The sequence below is a fragment of the Somniosus microcephalus genome, chromosome 2 (genome assembly GCF_052327205.1).
Source record: "Somniosus microcephalus isolate GS21.2 chromosome 2, FLI_Smic_1.0, whole genome shotgun sequence".
Lineage (NCBI taxonomy): Eukaryota > Metazoa > Chordata > Chondrichthyes > Squaliformes > Somniosidae > Somniosus > Somniosus microcephalus.
This window is the reverse complement of record NC_140988.1, coordinates 278,230,390-278,253,289: the sequence shown is the minus strand read 5'-3', so window position 1 is coordinate 278,253,289 and position 22,900 is coordinate 278,230,390. Positions and strand designations below refer to the sequence as shown.

The window sequence follows — 22,900 nt, the reverse complement described above, 5'->3', positions numbered from 1 at the left end:
GCTGATAATTGCGCCCCAAGTGGGGCGATACCAAATTTCTCCCCCAATCTTTTAAAATGATCGTGCCCATCCCTTTAAAATGAAGCTTTGCTTCCCACTTTTATTTATCACTGTTAAAACAACATTGGGCCAAAAATTGTGGTCAGCAGCATAGCTCCGGAGTACGCCGCCGACCTATGAAAAGAATACGTAATTACCTTGAGCCAGGCCCGGAACGGAGACTTCCTCTTCAGCGCTGCAGAGTCCTGCGCAGCGTATGACATCAGGAAGGCCAGGAGCGCAGCGCACAGTCTATGCGTAAGAGAAGACATGCCCACAAAAGCTGTCCAAATGAAGCCACGCCCACAAACTTCTCTCACTATTTTACATTGAAATTACATACATCAGCATTTTGTTTTATTATTTTCATCCAAACTCTCAATTTATTAGTCTCAATGCATAAAACTTCCTGTTTTGATACTTAGTAAAGGTCTAACACTGTTTTATATCTCCGGCAAGTAATGTTGTTGAACTTCAGAAAAAGATTCCCAGCCATATATTCAATGTTAATTTTCAGGATTAAAATATATTATTCAGACCTCAATTAGACTGGTAATAGATAAATCTATTTTCCTTATTATAGATGCATTATATTGTTTGTTCTGTTGTTCATCTTTGAGTTGAAAGGACAGAATTGGTCACTGAAATCTGATCGATGTTCACTTTCTTTAACTTTCTTATTCTACTTCCTAAGTAATTAAATTGAAACTCGACCGACAAAAAAAGTTTCCTTCACCAAAACGTACACAATATACGTCTGCTATTAATAATTTAGCCTAAAACCATCTAATCGTCTGTGTGCTGGATTCTTTGTTCTAGCACAAAACATCATCACAAAAAGCTTTATTCATCTCACAAAAACCTCACCGGATGAATGAGATGATTTTCCTGTATATATCCATAAAATCAATTCAAACAGCTCTGATATCGGTTCCTGTTAAGCGAGTTATCTGTTTGCCACATTTTCTCTACCAATATTCATGAACTGTTTTTATTGCAAGTGGCAGATATTTTCTCAGTGTCTTTTTTCCTAAAATAGCTTTGTAGCATTGTTAAGAAAACATGGAAGGGCAAACAAATCATTTTGCAATGCATTTCCAATCAAAATCGATTGATAAGATTGTAAACTATGCTATCCTGTGTTTGTTCTGGTATTGGGGAAATGCAAAGTGATGATTTTTCAACTGCAGATCTTCTTTTATGATGTAAAACAGGTTCCTAAGCTTGGTTTCACTAACCGTAAGAAAAACGTCTGTAATTGCTGGCAGTTGGTGGGCAAATAGCCCAACTCTGCGCCAGCAATTGGCTTTTCCTAGGCAGCGCGGATGATCTGTCAAGGTGATCGCAAGTTCGGGATTTAGAGCATGCCCCAAATTTGTGGTATGTTTCAAAGGCAGCATGATCGCGTACTCTGAGTATGCCATCATACCCGTTACAAAATCCGGGCCAATAAGTGTTGACCCTTGAAGTGAAAACTCTTGAAAATTGCCTACCAGACTCAGGCCTAGAAATTGAGTTTTGGCTTAGCCAGGGCTTTTGCGCCGGAAGTTAGTGCCGGCGCTAAGTCCCCCTGCGCGCGCCAAAAATTCAGCAGGGCCGCGCCCAAACGGCTGCCGGCGCTACTGAAGGGTCTTTGCGGCGGTAAATTGGCGCTAACTGCCGTTTCGCGCCGCAATTCCGGCGCTGCGGCACCCGATGCGGTGCGGCAGGCTCGGGAAGTGCAGGCCTCCTCCTTCCCTTAAGGAGGAGCTGCCTGCACCCGATCGCGGCCAGCGAAAATCTTTTAAAAAATGAGCCCGGCACCTCGGACAAGTGCCGGGCTTGCTTCTGTTCCGGGGTGGGGAAGTCCGGGGAGGGAGCTGCGGCCAGGCGGCCGGCGGGAAAGCGGCCGGCCGCCGCGGGGCCTTTAATGCGCCGGCGCAAAGACTCGTAAGACTCTGTTGCCAGAGTCTTAGTTGCGGCTGTCACGGGCGAGGCGGCCGCAACTGAATTTCGGCGCTGGGGCCCGTCGGCATGGCAACCGGGACGCTGCGCACACCGATGACGTCATCGGTGCCGGCGCAGCGCTACCGGTCTACCGCGGCGTAAGGGCCCCAGGCAATTTCGGCGCCGGCGCCAAATGCAGCGCTAGGCCCTCTAGCGCCGCAAAATCGGCGCTAAGGGCACTCAATTTCTAGGCCTCAGAGTTTTGTGTTTGCAAACAGACAAAAAAAAATGACCAAATACTTATTTTGTTGAGGAAACTTCCCTTTAAAATAAATTAGGTGCAAAATACCTTTGGCTTTGAATACATGGTAATATTCAATACACTGGACAATTCTTATTCAGAATATTAGCATTAATATAGGAGGAACAATCTTCTAATATCCCCACACTTGATATGAGGGGAATGTATTCTCTGATCATCCGCATGGACATTTATAGGAGGAGGTGCGATCAAGGTTGACATCTTTTCCCGAGAACGTTAAAACACAGATTTAAAAAATTCAAGAGTGTAACTAACCTCTGTGACCCCAACAAAGTTTACATAAAGCTGCTTCAATTTGAATTAATTATTGGTTTTGATCATATTCCACATGCATTTAAAAAAAAATACAAATTACCTGCGGCATGAAATCCTTGGGACTCCGCTCCACTACCGGGAGTGCAGCGGGTTGAGATTCGGGTCCCCAGTTCATGGCACCCTTGACCCTGTCCCGAATCCTGAGGTCAGGGCCATTCAAGAATTCAGATATGTAAACTCTGTAATTTTCCATCCATGAAAATATCTTCCTTACAGCCATGGAATGAAATGGTGAATAAGGATTCCCTAGAGTCCTTCAAACGAGAACTAGACAGGTTTCTGAGAAAGGAGGCTATTTCTAGTTATGGAGAGTGAGATGCAGAATAGTGGGATTAGAAGCATTTAGAAATTACTCCCAGTGTCCTGGAGCTTTACCGAACACCGACACCTAAAAGCAGATTATCTGGCCATTACCATATTGCTGTTTGTGGGACCTTGCTGTGTGTAAATTGGCTGCCGTGTTTCCTACATTACAATAGTGACTACACTTCAAAAGCACTTCATTGGCTGTAAAGTGCTTTGGGACATCCTGGGGCCATGAAAGGCGCTATATAAATGCAATTTTATTAACAGGTGCCACTGGCAGCACTGAATGCCACAGGCACCCATTCTGTTCTGGCTATACTATATAGTTAGACAATTAGAGAGACGTTTCTCATGGTGCTTCCTAAATTGGCTTCATGGTTATTCTCTTTTTTTGCCTCTCTCCAGAGTATGACTTGGAGGGCCTAGTCAGTCATGTACGTGGCTGCACCATGCCTGTAGCGGACAGCTTTGATGGACAGGATGGTCTTCTCCCATCCTTTTTTCTGTGTTTTCATAAATGAAATATATGCCGCCTGTAACAACTTTAACCCTTTCAGAAACAAGGAAATGGCACAAGAGCTTTAAGTGGTAATTCTGTATTCTGGTCACTCCCAAAGTGGAGTGGCGCTCACAGGGAGCCAACTCAGGCACCTGTGATATTCTTCCAAGCCAGAAAAATCATGGGCCATGCACCCATGATTCATCAGAGCATGGAATCATCCCTTTAATGTGCTAAATAGTCTTTTGAAATAAGAATACCGTTTGCCTTCTTGGTTGCATGTGTTCAGACAATGATGACTCCAGCTCAGTGCACATTAACTCAGTTGTGTTTGTGATTTCAGGGTAACTATGATGGTGAACTACACAAGCACCCACAGCTTGAAGCTGACCTGGCAGCTGTGAGAGAGATCTATGGACCTGGCGCAGTATCCCTCAGGTACACTACACTATCATGCTGTTTGCTTATTAATGATCAGCCCTTCAATCATAGGGGATGAGGCTGAGAGTGTTCTCAGCTCATAGAGTCACTTTAATGTCTATGCATTTGTGGTTCTAGTCACAGCACAGCCAGGAGAACTACTCCAGTGACCAATAATCTGTCCTTTCTTTCCAATTTCTTGACAATTTTGAGATAAAGGGAGAAAGACAAACAGACAAATCAGGCAATAAATTTAATTCCGAAACCTACATAGGCGGTAACTACAAACAAGGAAATATTTTTGCTTTAGCCTTGCAAGTATTTTTTGAACAGAATTGAAGGATGCTGACATTTGGTGATATCAGTGTACCTGACATGTTTATTGCTGCATAAGCTGACTGTAGTTTATCATCGTACACTATTAAAAGATAAATAAAACAGCTGAATATTGGATTTATTCAGCACTTGCTTCAAAGTGTCAGGATCCCTTTTATCGGTGTCAAATGAATGTTATAAATAGTGAGAGCTGGAGTGTAGGGACAGTGCTGATAACTCTGTTTTCTATTACTCTTTTGTTGCTCTTGTGCTTTCATGTTGTCAGGCAAGATGATGCCAAGATGGAACATTTCACACTGTAAACAATCGTAGCTGTTACCAAAGGATATCACAGTGACTACTTGCTAAAGTGATTTATGTTGTTTATGCTCAAGCCAAAACCTTGACCATTTCACACTTCCCTATACCAGGGACAGCCAAACATTTATGACCCACAATGCCTAGCCATCTGGTCCACAAAATCCCAGTGACTCACTCACCTGCAGTTCACTCCTGAAAATGGAGCAGTAAATCCGAACAATATCAACCAGTGGCTCAGTTGGTAGCACTCTTGCTTCTGAGTCAGAAGGTTGTGGGTTCAAGCTCCCACTCCAGAGACTTGTGCACAAAAACCTAGGCTGACACTTCAGTGCAGTGCTGAGGGAGTGCTGCACTGTCAGAGGTGCCATCTTGAGGATGAGACGTTAAACCATGTAAAAGATCCCATGCATTATTTCAAAGAAGAGCAGGGGAGTTATTCCTGGTGTCCTGGCCAATATTTATCCCTCACTCAACACCATAAAAAAACAGATTATCTGGTCATTATCACACTGGTGTTTGTGGGACATAGCTGCCAGACTGGGCCTGCAGCAGGTGATGAGAGAACCAACATGAGGGAAAAGACTACTTGACCTTATTTTCACCAACTACCTGTCACAGATGCACCTGCCCATGACAGTATTGGTAGGAGTGACCACCACACAGTCCTTGTGGAGACAAAATTGCATCTTCACACTGAGGACACTCTCCATCGTGTTGTGTGGCACTACCACCATGCTAAACGGGATGGATTCAGAAGAGATCTAGCATGTCAAAACGGGGCATCCATGAGGCGCTGTGGGCCAGCAGCAGCAGCAGCAATCTTGTATTCCACCACAATCTGTAAACTTATGGCGAGGCATATCCCTCACTGCCATTACTATCAAACTAGGGCACCAACCCTGGTTCAATGAGGAGTGTAGATGTACCTAAAAATGAAGTGCCAAACGGGTGAAGCACAACACAAGACTACATACATGCTAAACAGCGGAAACAGCATGCTATAGACAGAGCTAAGCGATCCCACATCCAATGGATCAGATCAAAGCTCTGCAGTCCTGCCACATCCAGTCGTGAATGGTGGTGGATAGTTAAACAACTAATGGGAGGAGGAGGCTCCATAAACATCCCCATCCTCAATGATGGCGGAGCCTAGAACGTGAGTGCAAAAGCCAAGGGTGTAGCGTTTGCAACCATATTTAGCCAGAAATGCCGAGTGGATGATCCATCTTGGCCTGCTCCTGGGATCCCCACCATCACGGAAGCCAGTCTTCAGCCAATTCGGTTCACTCCACGTGATATCAAGAAATGGCTGAGGTGCCCTGACAACATCCCGGCTGTCGTGCTGAAGACTTATGCTCCAGAACTGGCTGTGCCTCTAGCCAAGCTGTTCCAGTACAGCGACAACACTGGCATCTCTTCGACAATGTGGAAAACTGCCCAGGTATGTCCTGTACACAAAAAGCAGGACAAATCCAATCCGGTCATTTACCGCTCCATCAGTCTACTCTCAATCAGCAGCAAATGATGGATGGTGTTGTCGACTGTGCTATAAAGCAGCACTTACTTACCAATAACTGCTCACCGATGCTCAGTTTGGGTTCTGCCAGGACCACTTGGCTCCAGACCTCATTACAGCCTCTACCACCTGGAAGGACAAGGGCGGCAGGCGCATGGGAACACCATCACCTCCAAGTTCCCCTCCAAGTCACCTACCATCTTGACTTGGAAATATATCCCCATTCCTTCATCGTCGCTGGGTCAAAATCTTGGAACTCCCTCCCTAACAGCACTATGGGAATACCTTCACCACAGGGACTGCAGCGGTTCAAGAAGGTGGCTCACCACCACCTTCTAAAGGGCAATTAGGGATGGGCAATAAATGCTGGCCTTGCAAGTGATGCCCACATCCCATGAACGAATAAAAAAAAAATGAAACAGTTCTCAATTAGAAACTGAAAACATACTTAAAAGAAGTGTCAAACTAAAATGTAAAGTTATATGTGGCATGATAGAATAGAGGTTGTACTCTGTATGAGTCATGCCAGATTGAGGTTGTGCTTGAAGATGAATGAAATCGACCTTCAATCTTCTTCTTCAAGTCATCCAACTTACCCTCATATGGCAAAACAGTCAAATTCTTTATTATTTGTTATGTGTCTTCATGGAACCATGGCTTAAATGAAATGATGCTGGAGTGCATTAATGCCTAACTCAACAGCGATTTGCAATGGCAGACAAATTGCCACTGGAACACTACTAGAATTGTTGGAGCAATTGATCAGTGTTTACGAGAAACATTGGTTGACGGTAGGAATGCTGGCCTCATTGCAGAACCGGTTACAACACTCATTCAAATGATGTAGGTGCCTTACCACAGCTACTCAGCTTGATATAGATTTGAGATTACAGTTAAACATTTGTGGGTTCAAAGAAATCTCTTAAACTCCGTTGTTTTTCTGTTTGTGTGTCCTTCATATGTTCTGCAGAAGCTCAGATTCCTAGAAATCACAGAAGGAGGCCATTTGCCCATCGGGTCTGTGCCAACGCTTGCTCTTCAATTGGACCCAAGTAATTTAATCCCATTTCCCTGCACATTCCCCATATTCTTCTTATATTTTTCAACTACATATCCAATTCTCTTTCAAATGATTTTATGCGGCAAACTTTTTCATGAAAATTTCCACCACAGGTGGGGCCAGGCACACAGCGATTGATTGGAAAATGTGGATGTACTACCTGTGAATGTGGATATACTACCTGTGAATGTGGATATACTGCCTGTGAATGTGGGTGTTCTGCCTGTGAATGTGGGTGTTCTGCCTGTGAATGTGGGTGTTCTGCCTGTGAATGTGGGTGTTCTACCTGTGAATGTGGGTGTTCTACCTGTGAATGTGGATGTTCTACCTGTGAATGTGGATGTTCTACCTGTGAATGTGGGTGTTCTACCTGTGAATGTGGATGTTCTACCTGTGAATGTGGGTGTTCTACCTGTGAATATGGATGTACTACCTGTGAATGTGGGTGTTCTACCTGTGAATGTGGATGTACTACCTGTGAATGTGGGTGTACTACCTGTGAATGTGGGTGTACTACCTGTGAATGTGGGTGTACTACCTGTGAATGTGGATGTACTACCTGTGAATGTGGGTGTACTACCTGTGAATGTGGATGTACTACCTGTGAATGTGGATGTACTACCTGTGAATGTGGATGTACTACCTGTGAATGTGGGTGTACTACCTGTGAATGTGGATGTACTACCTGTGAATGTGGATGTACTATCTGTGAATGTGGGTGTACTACCTTTGAATATTTTTCATCTATTGAAATTAATGAACAGAAAATTGGATGTTGCACACTCTGAATTTCTTAAACATTCAACTAAATTAGTCAAGCACAACCTGTTAACAAATTCATGCTGATTGTTCCTGATTAACACCTGCCTTTTTTCATGTTCACTAATTGCATCCCATATTTTTTGATTTTTGCACTCCTGGCACGCAGATTACCTGCCAGGATTGAATATTGGAAATTCAGTCATGGACTGCAGATGAGTTGCCTACCACCTAAAGCAATGGTCAAAATTATGCAGCAGGTATAGAAACTTGAACAGAGACACAAGAGTTGATGCAAGAGATTTATTTTATGGCGGGGGGGGGGTCAGAAAACTTTGATATTGGCATAAGAACATAAGAAATAGGAGCAGGAGTAGGCCAATCGGCCCCTCGAGCCTGCTCCACCATTCAATAAGATCATGGCTGATCTGATCCTAACCTCAAATCTACTATCACTCTCCATCCCACCTGAACCCATGTGATCTCCCGAGAGAGGCGAAAAACCAGATAAAAAACCCAATGGCCAATTTGGGAGAAAAAAATCTGGGAAATTCCCATTGCATTTTTTTCATCAAAAAAGCAAGAAATATTTGCTCATTTTTGTTGAAAACTGTTCTCTATTTGTCATTTGGCAATTAACTATTGTCTTTATATTTTAAATTTGATTTCTCCCAGCAACAGCAAATAATCTAATATTAAGAGAAAACATTTTATTTTAAAAAAAAATGTCTATTAGCATATGAGGAATAACGAGAAGTAAGCAGGCAGTGGAGACTTTGAGTAGAATAGAAATGGATTTAAGACTGTCATGGGAGTTGTGTATAGGCTCCCTGGTAGCAGCTGTGAAGTGCCAGAATGTATTAATGCAGAGATTAGACAAACATGTAGTAAAGGTAGCATGATTTTAATGGGGAATTTTAACTTCCACATAAGCAGACGAGCTCATGTCAGAAAAGTAGAAAATGTCTTGAGTGTGTTCAGGATAGTTTTCTGCAATAATATGTCCTAGAACCAACAAGGGGGCAGGCCATATTAGATGTAATAATGAGTAATGAGTCAGATTTAGTTAACAGTACATGAATATTTCTCTAATAGTGACCATAATATGATTGGGTAAGGACAACTTCAACAGGATACGACCGAGACTATTCACAGTAAACTGACCAAATCTGTTAATGAGAAAAATGACAGAAGATCAGTGGGAGGTGTTCAAAAAAGAATTTAATGTGATACAGAACCAGTTTATAACCCTAAGGGGCAAGAGCTCGACTTGCCAAAAAAAACAGCCATGGATGACTAAAGAGGTAAGGGACAACATAAAACTAAAAAAAAAACATACAAGAATGCAAAAAATAGCACATGTCCTGGCAAATGGGAGAGATACAAAGAGCAGAGAAGGGTGACAAAAAAGGGAGTATGAAAAGAAACTTGCAAGGGATACCAAAATCAACACAAAAAACTTTTACAATTATATTAGGAAAAAGAGGGTGCTTAAGAGCAATGTGGGCCTCTTAAAACTGACAATGGTGGTATAAATGAAAATAAGGAAGTGGCAGACATCTTAAATAATTACTTTGTGTCAGTATTTACAGTAGAGGAAGGGGATAGCATGCAGACACCCCAAAGAAACTAATATTGAATCAGGGATGGGGACTCGCCACAATTAACGTAATAAATTAACAGTAATGAAGAAAATAATGGCACTAAAGAATGACAAATCCCCAGGACCAGAAGGTTTCCATCCCAGGGTTTAAAGGAAGTGTGTGAGAACATTGCAAATGCCCTAACTATGATCATCCAAAGTTCTCTCAGTTCAGGAACTGTTCCTTTAGATTGGAAAATTGCACATGTCACTCCGCTATTTAAGAAAGGTGAGAGAGGGAAACCAGGGAATTATAGACCAGTTAGCCTAACACCTGTTTTCGGGAAATTACTAGAGTCTATAAATAAGGATAGAGTGACTGAACACCTTGATAATTTTCAGCTGATCAGAGAGAACCAGCATGGATTTGTAAAGAGTAAATCATGCCTGATGAATCTGATTGATTTTTTTGAAGTGGTGACTAAAGTAGTGGACAGTTTCTTATAAGGAACTTTGTTGAATGTCTTCTGGAGGTCCATATAAATAATACCTATGGATATTATTTATATGGACCTCCAGAAGACATTCAACAAAGTTCCTTATAAGAAACTGCTAGCTAAAGTTGAAGCTCATGGAATTGAGGGCAAATTATTGACCTGGTTAGGAGATTGGTTGAGCGACAGGAGACAGAGAGTAGGGATAATGGGCAGGTACTCTAATTTACAGGATATGACTAGTGGCATCCCACAGGAATCTATGTTAGGGCATTGTTATGCCAAGCAGTAGGTGGAGGAACAAGGATATTAAGTGTGGATATGAAGAATGATGCTGCAGGAATAGGAGGAAGGTGCTGGTTTCACAGTGAGGCTTCTCTTTTTTAAATTCCTGGTGGCATGGAGCAGTCAGGGAAAGGGGGACATTCCTCCTCTGTGCCAGGCAAACAGTTTGTGGCCAGGCAGATGACATCATCAGCTACCAAGGGTGCTTGTGGTTGCGTCCCTCCTCTACTTCCAAATAAACCTCCATCACTCTGCAACATCAATCTTTTTCATCTATTTGGCAGCAAAAACATGTTTTTATTCTAAAAGCTAAAAGACGTTTATTGGCAATAGCAACATGTCCTGTTAGGCATTAATTTTCATGGGGTGGGTGTTCACCTGATTGTGTGCCTTAACTCCACGGAAACCCCAGAGAAATTACATAAACGGCAAAGTGTGAGCGGACGATTGAGAGAACTCACACAGAAATTCAACACCGTATCTAAGAACAGTTTTCCCTTGAACTACAGCCCAAGGAAGTTTGAGTGCAGAAGTCTCTGACATTCAACTATATGAAATTTACACCTCCGTGCCCAGGCTTACGTCAGATGCAAACACCAGAATGGCCATAGAGGAAATTTTTGTGCAGTGCTATTAAGGAGCATAATGGGATTAAAGGATTTACACCCATTTTTCCTTTGCATTGCACCTATTTTTGGCACTCTTTGGAAGCAGGGCAGAGGAAAACAAGCCCAAAACCAATACTTGACTCAGAAACAATCCCTACTTCGTCACGCTTTTTGCAAAGATCTTCAGATTTGCGTACAGTTTCTTAGAAACTATCCTTATCTATTTTCCCAGTGGAATATGATATTAGAACCAAAGTCACAGAAAAGGGAAATCTGGGGCAATTTGCACAATGTAAACCTGCAAAAGCCACTGCACATTTCAACTCTGATTCACAGATTCACCTTTATAATACTTTGCAGTATTTCCCAGCAGTAGGGGAACAGAAATTAAACAGCGACCATTCCCTATCCAACCCTCTTATCAATCCTTCTACTGTAACATCATTGTAACTGCCTCTTGCTTTGCTCATTTGAAACCCGTCTTTAATGAATATTGTGAGCAAGAATTTCATTAAGGGTGCTCCCGCTCCACCGCCATAACTTTGTTGAAAGTGTGACGGAAACCCCATTTACACACGTGAGCGGGAACAGCCTTGAGGAAATTCACAGCCATTGTTCTCCTGCTAAACAAATCCAGTCAGAAAACAAACTCCAGCCTTTTGTCTATTGATGTCCTTTTGATGTGTTAATGACCATAATTTAAACCAATGTACTTTCACATAGTACCACCAGTGGCACTAGTGAGCAACAAAATGAATTGACTAATATTGCACAAGGCGTCAAGTCTCGGGAACTAGCTACTAGTAGCACTACTAGATGGGACCTGGAGGTAGGCCAGTAGTGGCACAAGGGGTGCAATTTGGGAGCAGGTGTAGTGGCATTAGTATGTGGGACTTGGGAGCAAGTGCTAAAGCTAAGGCTGAAGAGCACAATAAAACTTACATGAAGCACTGGGTGAAGCTCAGATCATATATATATCACAGATTAATCAAGGCATACAAAGGTTTTGTTAAAGGAAGGTCGTGTCTGACTAACTTGATTGAATTCTTTGAGGAGGTAACAAGGAGGGTCGATGAGGGCAGTGCGTTTGATGTAGTCTACATGGATTTTAGCAAGGCTTTTGACAAGGTCCTACATGGCAGGCTGATCAAAAAAGTAAAAGTCCAAGGGAGAGTGGCAAACTGGATCCAAAATTGGCTCAGTGGCAGGAAGTAAAGGGTAATTGTTGAGGGGAGTTTTGCGACTGGAGGGCTGTTTCTAGTGGGGTGCCACAGGGCTCAGCACTTGGTCCCTTACTTTTTTGTAGTACATATTAATGATTTAGACTTAAATGTAGGGGGCATGATAAAGAAATTTGCAGATGATACAAAAATTGTCTGTGTGGTTGACAGTGAGGCAGAAAGCTTTAGACTGCAGGAAGATATCAGTGAACAGAAAAGTGGCAAATAGAATTCAATCCGGAAAAGTGTGAAGTAATGCATTTGGGGAGGGGCAACAAGGCAAGGGAATACATAATTAATGGGATGATACTGAGAGGTGTGGAGGACCTTGAAGTGCATGCCCACAGATCGTTAAAGGTAGTAGGACAGGTCGATAAAGTATTTAAAAAGGCATACGGAATGCTTTCCTTTATTAGCCGAGGCATAGAATATAAGAGCAGGGAAGTTATGATCGAACTGTTTACAACACACCCATGGAGGGAGTGCAGCGAAGATTCACCAGACTGATATCTGGGATGGCAGGAATGACCTATGAGGAGAGATTGGGTCGATTGGGCTTATACTCACTGGAGTTTAGAAGAATGAGAGGGGATCTCATTGAAACTTATAAAATTCTAACAGGACTAGATGCAGGAAGGATGTTCTCGATGGTCGGGGAGTCCAGAACCAGGGGTCACAGTCTAAGGGTAAGGGGTAAGCCATTTAGGACAGAGATGAGGAGGAATTTCTTCACCCAGAGAGTGGTGAACCTGTGGAATTCTCTACCACAGAAGGCAGAGGAGGCCAATTCATTAAATGTATTCAAGAAGGAGTTCGATATATTTCTTAAGGCTAAAGGGATCAAGGGATATGGGGAGAAGGCAGGGACAGGGTACTGAATTTGGATGATCAGCCATGATCTCATTGAATGGCGGAGCAGGCTTGAGGGGCCGAATGGCCTACTCCTGCTCCTATCTTCTATGTTTCTATGTAACACTGGTTAGGCCACAGCTTGAGCACTGCGTACAGTTCTGGTCACCACATTACAGGAAGGATGTGATTGCACTGGAGAGGGTGCAGAGGAGGTTTATAAGGATGTTGCCAGGACTGGAAAACTTTAGCTATGAGGAATGATTGGATAGGCTGCGGTTGTTTTCCTTGGAACAGAGGAGGCTGAGGGGAGATTTAATTGAGATGTATAAAATTATGAGGGGCCTAGATAGTGTGGATAGGAAAGACCTATTTCCCTTAGCTAAGGGGTCAAGAACCAGAGGGCATAGAATTAAAGTAGTTGGTAGAAGGGGAGATGAGGAAATTCTTTTTCACCCAGAGAGTGGTGGAAGTCTGGAACTCGCTGCCCGATATTTAATTGGAGAAAATTCCTGCTCATCCAGTACTGGATGTCGGACAAGCAGTCTGAAAATTTAGAGACTGTGGAGGGGTTCAGAGAAGTGGTGGTGAGGTAGAGCTGGGTGTCGTCAGTGTACATGTGGAAACTGATGCTGTGTGGATGGTGTCACCAAGGGGCAGCATGCAGATGAAAAATAGGAGGGGGCCAAGGATAGATCCCTGGGGGACACCAGAGGTAACGATGCAGGAGCGGGAAGAGAAGCCTTTGCAGGTGATTCTCTGGCTATGATTAGATAGATAAGAATGGAACCAGGCAAGTGCAGTCCCACCCAGCTGGACGACGGTGAAGAGGCATTGGAGGAGGATGGAGTGGTCAACCGTGTCAAAGGCTGCAGACAAGTTGAGAAGGACGAGGAGGTATAGTTTACCTTTGTCACAGTCACAAAGGATGTCATTTGTGACTGATGAGAGCCATTTCGGTACTGTAGCAGGAGCGGAAAGCTGATTAGAGGGATTCAAACATGGAGTTGCGGGAAAGATGGGCATGGATTTGGAAGGTGACAAATGTTCAAGGACTTTGGAGAGGAAAGGAAGATTGGAGATGGGGCAATAGTTTGCAAGGATGAAGGGGTCAAGGATTTTTTTTTGAGGAGAGGGGTGATGACGGCAGATTTGAGGGAGAGGGGGACAGTACCTGAGGAGAGAGAACCGTTAACAATGTCAGCTAACATGGAAGCCAGAAAAGGAAGTTGGGTGGTCAGCAGTTTAGTGGAAATAGGTTTGAGGGAGCAGGAAGTGGGTCTCATGGACCTCACCTGTCCTCATGTCTCCTCCTTTGGTTCGTTGTCAATTTCTTTTGTCTGATTACACTCCTATGAAGCACCTTGGGTTGTTTTACTACATTAAAGGCGCTATATATAAACACAGGTTGTTGTGGTTGTAAATTATGAGTTCCAAAATCTTTATGTTACAAGAAGCAGTATTTCTTTCACTGTCAAAGCTGAGTGTAAACACTTGGCATTCTTTTGAAATCTAATGCTGTAGGTTTCATGCCCCCAAACCATATTGGAACGCTGTTTGCCTAGATTAACATTAGTGATCAATTGCATTCTCATTCAATGATAACGAATTGTACTGGCAGCAAATGTTCTTGCCTCAAATATGTATTATGTGTTTTGAATTTTGTTGCAGCTTCAATAAGCAGGCGTTCTATCTTTGATCTATTTGGCAGACATTGCAGTTATTCAGATTTTAACATGCAGGCTCATTGAGCTATTTTTCTTCCCAAAGCAGTTTAGTCTTCCTTGACTCCGATAGTTTAGCAAGAATTAAACTTAATTGTGTATTCCTGGAACTGATGAATCCAGATGGCCAGCATGATTTAGTGACTGCCGTAATGAAAGAGTTCCACTTGTTGTCATTTATATCATATCAAAAGAATTTATAATGCATATTAGATAAAACTTCAGTTGGTATCATTGCTGTTAATATTTGTTGGATTATATAACTAGATAAGTATTCGGAATCAACTCAGGAGTGTGATAGATTACTCATTAATCAGTATGGGTGCAGCCATAAATACATTCAAGAAACTGAACACATGGGAACAGAGGAATTTCTAGATGAAGAAAGACAAAAGTCCATCTCATTCACCTTCTACCAGCCTGGTAGTCGCATGATATTATAACAATAATGGAGTTGTTGACTAATCATGGCAATCATTCTCTATCGATTAGTCTATACAGGCCCAGAATTAACACGAGGAAAACCCCTGTGGCTAAGAGCTTTGGGAACCATAGGTCCAAAGTTACCTGTTTCTCCCAAGCGTACTATACTTACCACATGTCATGTCTCAAATTACTCCTACTGTATCCCAACATGTTATTTTCTATCTAATTTGCATTTAAATTAATCAATGATAATGGCTTCCACCACCCACAGCAGGGTAGTTTGCTTGATTGCCACCCTTCTCCTTAACTGGTGATTCTCTGTATCTCTGTACAGAGTGTCTATTGACACCACTGGCAGCCATTGAGTTGGAGATGCGGCGGGGCTTAAGGCAAGGCTTGCATCTGTTTTATAGAAAACAAAGTCTATTTACTCAGCAAACAGTCTATTTAAACAGGGCACTACAGCAAGCAGTCGATTTACTCAGCAGAGTCTATTTAAAAAGAGCCTCTGTGACCTATAGCAAACCAAACTCATTACTGAAACTACAACAATGTCTTCCGATAGAAGCAGGGTGATTTCTCCAGCAAAATACAGTGAGTGGAGGATAGTTACATAATACAAATTATGTGCATAAAATCATTCCCAGTCACTTACAGCAGTGCAGTCTCCAGGCGTGATGGACGTGGAAATTACCAATCATCTCCATTCTGTCCGGGAATAGTGCTGTCACTCTATGCATCCATCTCTGTGACCTCCTCCAGCCCTACAACCCTCCAAGATTTCTGCGCTCCTCCAATTTTCATCGCTCCACCAGTGGTGGTCGTGCCTTCAGCTGCCAAGGCACTAAGCTCTGGAATTCCCTCCCTAAACCTCTCTACCTCTCTCTTCTCCTTTAAGCCGCTCCTTAAAACCTATGTGGCTTGATGTCAAATTCTGTCTGATAATCCTCCTGTGAAGTGCCTTGGGACATTTTTATTACATTAAAGGTGCTATATAAATGCAAGTTGTTGTTGTTGGTGGTGGTGTACTGTGTGCAGTAAAGCAGCAGCAGCAGGAGGAGGAGGCACTTTGCCCCAAATCAAGTTGCCCCAAATTTCCACAGGGCCAAATGCGTTGGCATGAAAATGGAGGAGTGGGAATTCCTGAAAGAAGTGGTAAGCTTTTGCCACTGATTGCTGGAGGGAAACCACCTTTTAAATTGCTGTGAGTCTGCCTTCTGCCGGGATCAGGTTCTGGCAAAGCATGCACGCCTCCTTCCTGCAGGGGTACATTGTGTCAGGGGTGTTAAATCTGTGTATCTTGATGTTGTGTGTCCTTCAATAACTAGACAGAGACTGCAGGGGAACAATCAACAGGTGTTTACTGAATGAGGGTTACTCTAAAACTAACAGTACAGATCCCTACTCAGGGTTTATATACAGGTGTGGTCACTGCCGGTACTACAGTATACAGGAGCTGTAAAAAGTAGTTCTCCCCTTAAATGTACATACACTACAATTCCTCCCCTTTTTAGATTAACAGTACCATAACATTCATTTAACAATTAACACTTTTAACATGCAACATTAACTGAAAATAGTTCATTTATAAATTCAGTCTTTGGGGCGGCTTCCTGATCCTTTCTGGATAGCGCCTTTCCTGAGTGTCTCGCTCTTGGTGCGGAGGCGATTCTGGCCCCCTGTCGTCAGTTGGTTCATCAGCTTCCGATGCTACTGTTTCTAGGGTAGATGCTACCTGTATGTCGGGTTCATCACCAGGTACGCGAGACATGGGGTTGACTCGTTCCTGTGACTCTAGGATCTGGTCGACATGGCGTTTCACAATGTTCTCCCCAACATCCACTGTGTACATTAGTGGCCCCTGCCGTGTGCATATTGTTCCTGGTTGCCATTTCTCTGTTCGGTAGTCGCGGGCCAAGACTGGTTGCCCTACATTGAAGCTCCTTGTCGGCTTCTCATTGATGTGCTGGAATTGCTTATTCTCAACATCTCTTCGTACATTTGGTCTGAGCAAATCCAGACGAGATCTCAACCTTCGGTTAAAGAACATCATGGCCGGGGTCTGGTTGGTGACTGCATGTGTCACATTTCTGTAGGCTAACAGGAAATTATGCTGCAGTGGAATGTCATCATCGCACATGGCCCTTACTGCCTTTTTAAAGGTTTGTACGAACCTCTCAACCAATCCATTTGTGGCTGGATGATACGGGGCGGATGTGTAATGCCTTACCCCATTCCTTTTCATAAATTTCCGAAACTCTTCAGACACAAACTGTGGTCCGTTATCAGAGCAAATCTGTTCTGGCAAGCCGTTCCTGGCAAATATGGTCCGTAGGACTGCAATCGTTTTCTCCGTGGTGGTGGAGGACATTTTGATCACCTCAGGCCATTTCGAGTGCGCATCCACGGCTATTAAGAACATTGAGTCCATGAATGGACCAGCAAAATCAATATGCACCCGTTGCCATGGAGAGGAGAGCCACTCCCATGGGTGTAGAGGGGCATGTGGTGGTGCATTTTGGACCTTCTGGCATCCTGAGCAGCTCTTTGTCAGGTCCTCGATTTGCTGATCGATCCCCGGCCACCACACATGAGCCCGAGCAAGGCTTTTCATTTTCACCCCTCCCAGATGGCCTTCGTGAAGCTCATTGAGCACTCTCTCCCTTAACTTGGGTGGAATTACCACTCGGGATCCACACATCAAGGTCCCCTGGCATACTGACAGCTGTTCTCTTCTGATCCATTCACGTCCTAGTAGTGGTGCTCCTCCATCTGGCAATACATATAGGTCCATTTTTGGTATTGCCGTTATATATAACATTCACCCTTATTTTTCCTTTGGGGTAGACTTTTTGCCCCATGTACGTCTTCAAGACAATCTCTGTATCTCTCAAGGGTATATGTGAGAATAGCCGCTTGTAGTCCCTTCGGTTTATGACTGTTAGGGCTGATCCTGTGTCCAATTCCATTTTCACTTGGACTCCGTCTATCTTGAGCGTGACCCAGATAGTCTGGTGACCCTCCATTTTGATTACATTATGTAGTTTCAGACAACCCAGCTCCTTCCGGAGTCTGTATCATTTTTCTGTTCGTCTGAACTACTCTCCGTCACCTTATGTACCTTCTTGTACTTCTGCTGTGGAGATTTCTTGCTGTTGGTTTTCTTTCCCGACCTGCAGACTCTTGCTTTGTGTCCTACTTTTCCACACTGTCTGCACACTTGGTCCTTGAACCAACAATCCTTATGGTCGTGTGTTGTTCTGCTGCAGCGATAGCACTTCACTGTTCCATATGACATTTCATTTGTGCCATATTCTTGCGGTCTCCGTTGTATCTCTGCAGCGCCCCGTGCGGCTGCTTCATGTGATACTGCCATGCTGAAAGCCTTGTCCAGCGTAAGATCCTTTTCTGATAGAAGCCATTTCTGGGTTCCTTCACTTTGAAGCCCACACACAAACTTGTCCCTTAAAGTATCTGCTAGTCCCGTTCCAAACTGGCAGTGTTTCGATAGCTTGCGCAGCTCCGTTAAATACTCAGCATTACTTTCATCTTTATGCTGGTTCCTTTTGTGAAACTTAAATCTTTCTGCTATCAGCAGCGGTGTGGGATTTAAGTGGTCCTGTAGGATTGACACTATCTTTTCAAAATCCTTTTCCACTGGCTTCTCTGGGGTTACTAGGTTTCGCAGTAAGCCATACGTTTTTGCACCCATGGAATTCAACAATACCAGTGCTTTCCTGTCATCTGGCACTTCATTCGCCTTGCAGTACACTTCTATGCGTTCGACATATGTTGACCAATCTTCGACTTCATTGTCGAACGCTGTGACACTGCCACTCTTCGGCATCCCTGGGTGTGGTTAGACTGGCTAAAAATGGCGTCTCCCGCGCGCTCCCTCCTTCCCCGCGGACGCTGCTCAGCCCTTGAACACTGGCTGCGCTCTGCGCGTTTTCCTGCGCACCTCTCTCGTTGATGCCGCTCGGTCCTGAACAGCGGCTGCGCCCTGTGTGCTCTACTCTCTCCTCGCGTCGACGCCGCTCGGTCCTGAACAGTGGCTGCGCCCTGTGCGCTCTACCCTCTCTCTTTTCCCGTCGACGCCGCTGGGTCCTGAACACCGGCTGCGCCCTGTGCGCTCTACCCTCTCTCTGTTCCCGTCGATGCTGCTCAGCCTTTTCCTGTGCCGTCGGTCGGCTCTAGCCGCCGCTGTGCGGGAAGGGTCTGCGCCATACCTGTTGCCAGCCCGTTTCGCTGGAGTCTCCGTTGGATGGTCGACGCCCGTGCTTCTGGAATTGGCCGCCTTCTGCAGAGTTGCAGGTAGGTTCGAATCGACTCGTCGCCAATGTTAAATCCGTGTATCTTGATGTTGTGTGTCCTTCAATAACTAGACAGAGACTGCAGGGGAACAATCAACAGGTGTTTACTGGATGAGGGTTACTCTAAAACTAACAGTACAGATCCCTACTCAGGGTTTATATACAGGTGTGGTCACTGCCGGTACCACAGTATACAGGAGCTGTAAAAAGTAGTTCTCCCCTTAAAGGTACATACACTACAAGGGGCAACTGAGGTGGGATTGGTGAGAATCTAGGCAGGGGATGTCATGCTGCCAGTACTGCCTCTTCCACTGATATCCATAGAGAAAAGGTGAAGCAGGAGAAACGCATGCCTCCACTACCAGTGAAAAGTCCAATGGGTGTAAAATGGGGTAAAAATCTGCTGAAACCTAGGCCCATCCCAATTTTCACTCTAAATACAGTGGGGGTCATTTTGACTGATTCGTCATTACCTATGTTACATGTCTCCCGATTTTCATTTCCATTGACGTTAATGGAAATGAAAATCGGACGAAATGTAAAACCAGATGTCGATTCGCTATCGCCCGTTTTACACCATCGTCCAAGGTCAAAATTACCACCAGTATCAATGTGCCAAAATACATGTGGAATTTCTGGGGGTATGGTAGCATCGTGGTTATGTTACTAGACCAGTAATCCAGAGGCCCTGTTTTAATGATCCAGGGACATGAGTTCAAAAACAACTGGGGGAATTTAAATTCAGTTAATTAATTAAATCTGGAATTAAAAAGCTAGTATCAGTAATGGGGACCATGAAACTACCAGATTGTCATCTGGTTCACTAATGTCCTTTAGAGAAGGAAATCTGCTGTCCTTACCCAGTCTGGCCTATAGGTGACTCCAGACCCACAGCAATGTGGTTGACTCTTAATCTGCCCTCTGAAATGGCTGAGCAAACCACTCAATTGTACCAAACTGCTATGACAATGTCAGCACTATGGGAATGTCTTCACCACAGGAACTGCAGCGGTTCAAGAGGCAGCTCACCACCACAAGGGCAATTTGGGATGGGCAACAGCCTGCTGCATAACCTGAAGATAATAAAAGTTCTTTTAAAATACCAGCCTTGCCAGCGGCAACCACATGCCAGGAATGAATTAAAAAATCTATTTTGTTATAAAATTAACAAAGGGAGGAAAATATATCCCATGAAGCACAATAATCGGAAAATACTAAAAGTCCAATTAGCAAGAGCACAGTGGGTCCAGTGTCCTTCATGAGAATGTTTTTGGATTGAAAGGATTGAGTAGAAGAGTCCCTATGGATTCAACAAACACATTTCTAGTTTCTGGTACAGTGAATTCAGCCTGATTTTTGTCCTATCTTGCCCTAATCGTTGTTTACCTTCAAACTAGATTTCAAATATGGTTCAAGCAACTATTTTTTGAAGGGATTCTTACCCTGTTTCCAACTCCTATTTTCACTTCTTTATTTGTGTCAAAGCCAAAATTTAATTGTCTCAGTGTAGAGGTCTGCAGGCAAGCTGAACAATAGAAAACCCAATGGCACAAATACAATGACTGTCCAAAAGATGTGCACTTTTTCCAGACTGTCATTGATCATACAGAAATATACAATACAATATTTAAAAAAAATTCTTGCACATCAGAGGCACAATCTTGTTTAAATCGACATCAAATGTTGCTACATAGCCTGAAGGCGATAAAAGTTCTTTTAAAAAGTAATTTTTTGTTGTTTACATTTTTCAAAGTCTAATTCTGCTTTAATCATGAAACGAATAATAAAATCTCAGGTGAGGCTTGTAAGGCAATTATACAGCAGGCATCAGTTTGAATGCCTGCTGTATAAGCATCTTTTTAAGAATGTGTTGTACTTGGATCTTGGTTTATGAAATGTATTTCTTACCCAACTAATTTATAAGCAAAATAACTGCAGGTACATCAGTACCTGTTTAGAGTGACACCGACCAAATTATTTTTCTAGCTCCATGTCACACTTGAGTCAGGGAAAATAGAACTCTGTCGATGTGTGTTTACACACCTGCGCATGTTTCCACTCACCAGCATCTGAATGCCAGTTATATTTTAGTATTAATAAAGAACTGACAGGACAGTTGACTCTTTGCTAACACTAAAAAGATAGTTTAATTGTTTAAACTTCACTTATCCTGCAGTATGGTGTATGACTGCCTCCTGAAGGTGATCTCACATCACCTGCCTAAATTTGATTCAAGCAATTTTATGCACAAATTACACTACACAACACAAACAGTGTAGGATACTGGCCTTCAAACTCAGCCTGTTCCGCCATTCAATTAGATCATGGCTAATCTGTACCTCAACGCCTTGGTTGCATAACCCTTAATTCACTTGCCTAACAAAAATCTTATCAATCTCCATTTTGAAATTTTCAATTGACCATGCCTCAACAGCTTTTTGAGGGAAGTGAGTTCCAGATTTCTGCAACCCTTTGTGTGAAGAAGTGTTTCCTGACATCATGCTTAAACAGCCTAGTTTGAAATTTAAGGTTGTGCCCCCTTGTCTGGACTCCCCCACAAGAGGCAATATTTTCTACCCTATCAATTCCTTTGATCATCTTAAACACCTCAACGAGACTGTCTATATACAAGGCAATAGAAGGGAATACCTCAGAATGCCAGCAATGAGAATGTTTTTAGTGTGGCACTATCAGCATTAGATTCATCTCCTGAGGTTTTATCATGATCTTTATGTCAGCCCCATGATGCTTCCCTTTTTCCTTTGAACATACTAGACTTTGGAGAGTAAATTTACCAATCTGGTACTCCGACTGGGAGCCATGACCTGTACTGCCTTCGAGCGTGGCTTCCCACAGGTAATGTGGGATTATTGTATTTACTCATTGATCTTTTAAACCTCCATTTATTAAAATATTTTTCTGGATCTCTGAGCTTTGTATTTTATAGATTTATATGTCTTTAAATGTTTTGGTGTAAATTCAACCTTGCTTTGCTGAAGGTTGCAATAATGTATTCATTCATTTGTTTACCATGAGGTGTCGGCTGATTCAGTGAAAGGCTTGTTCATTCCGTAGGGAGCACTGCCACCTCAGGACCAAGAGGTTGTAACTGTAAATTCACTTGGGAGTTTAACTTCCTTCTGCAGCTATTTGTGTTGCAACAGTAGCATCTTTTTAAGGATGTGCTATACCTAGATCTTGGTTTACGAAATGTATTTCTTACCCAACTACTTTATAAGCAAAATAACAACAGAAAATGCTGGAAAACTCAGCAGGCCAGGCAACATCCATGGAGAGAAAATAGAGTCAACGTTTCGGGTAAACCCTTTGTCAAGACTGAAGAAGCACAGGAAATGAAATAGATTAAAAGGCCAGAATGGGGGCTGGGAGAGAACAAAGGAGAAGTGAAGAGACATTAAGAGGTATTCAAAACGAGACGAGATGGTAATAGGACTAGTGGAGACAAAAGACGGCGCTAGATTAGGTGTGAAATGCACTGGCAGAATGGGAGACAGCTGCCATGTGGGAGAGGAAAAAAAAGGGGGGGAAGGGCCAAAACAAAAGTGTAGATAAAAAATATAAGTAAAAATGTAATAGGGGC

The 22,900-nt window shown here is 43.3% G+C and overlaps 1 protein-coding gene across 2 annotated transcripts in view; it reads left to right on the top strand.

Annotated features, from left to right (window-relative positions):
* parp8 (poly (ADP-ribose) polymerase family, member 8) overlaps positions 1-22,900 on the top strand; it is a 627,363-nt gene that overhangs the window by 317,715 nt on the left and 286,748 nt on the right. For both annotated transcript variants that reach the window (XM_085972589.1, XM_085972580.1), the window contains one exon: positions 3,751-3,845. In XM_085972589.1, coding sequence (XP_085828715.1) covers positions 3,751-3,845 — 95 coding nt within the window. The remainder of the gene's footprint in view (positions 1-3,750; positions 3,846-22,900) is intronic.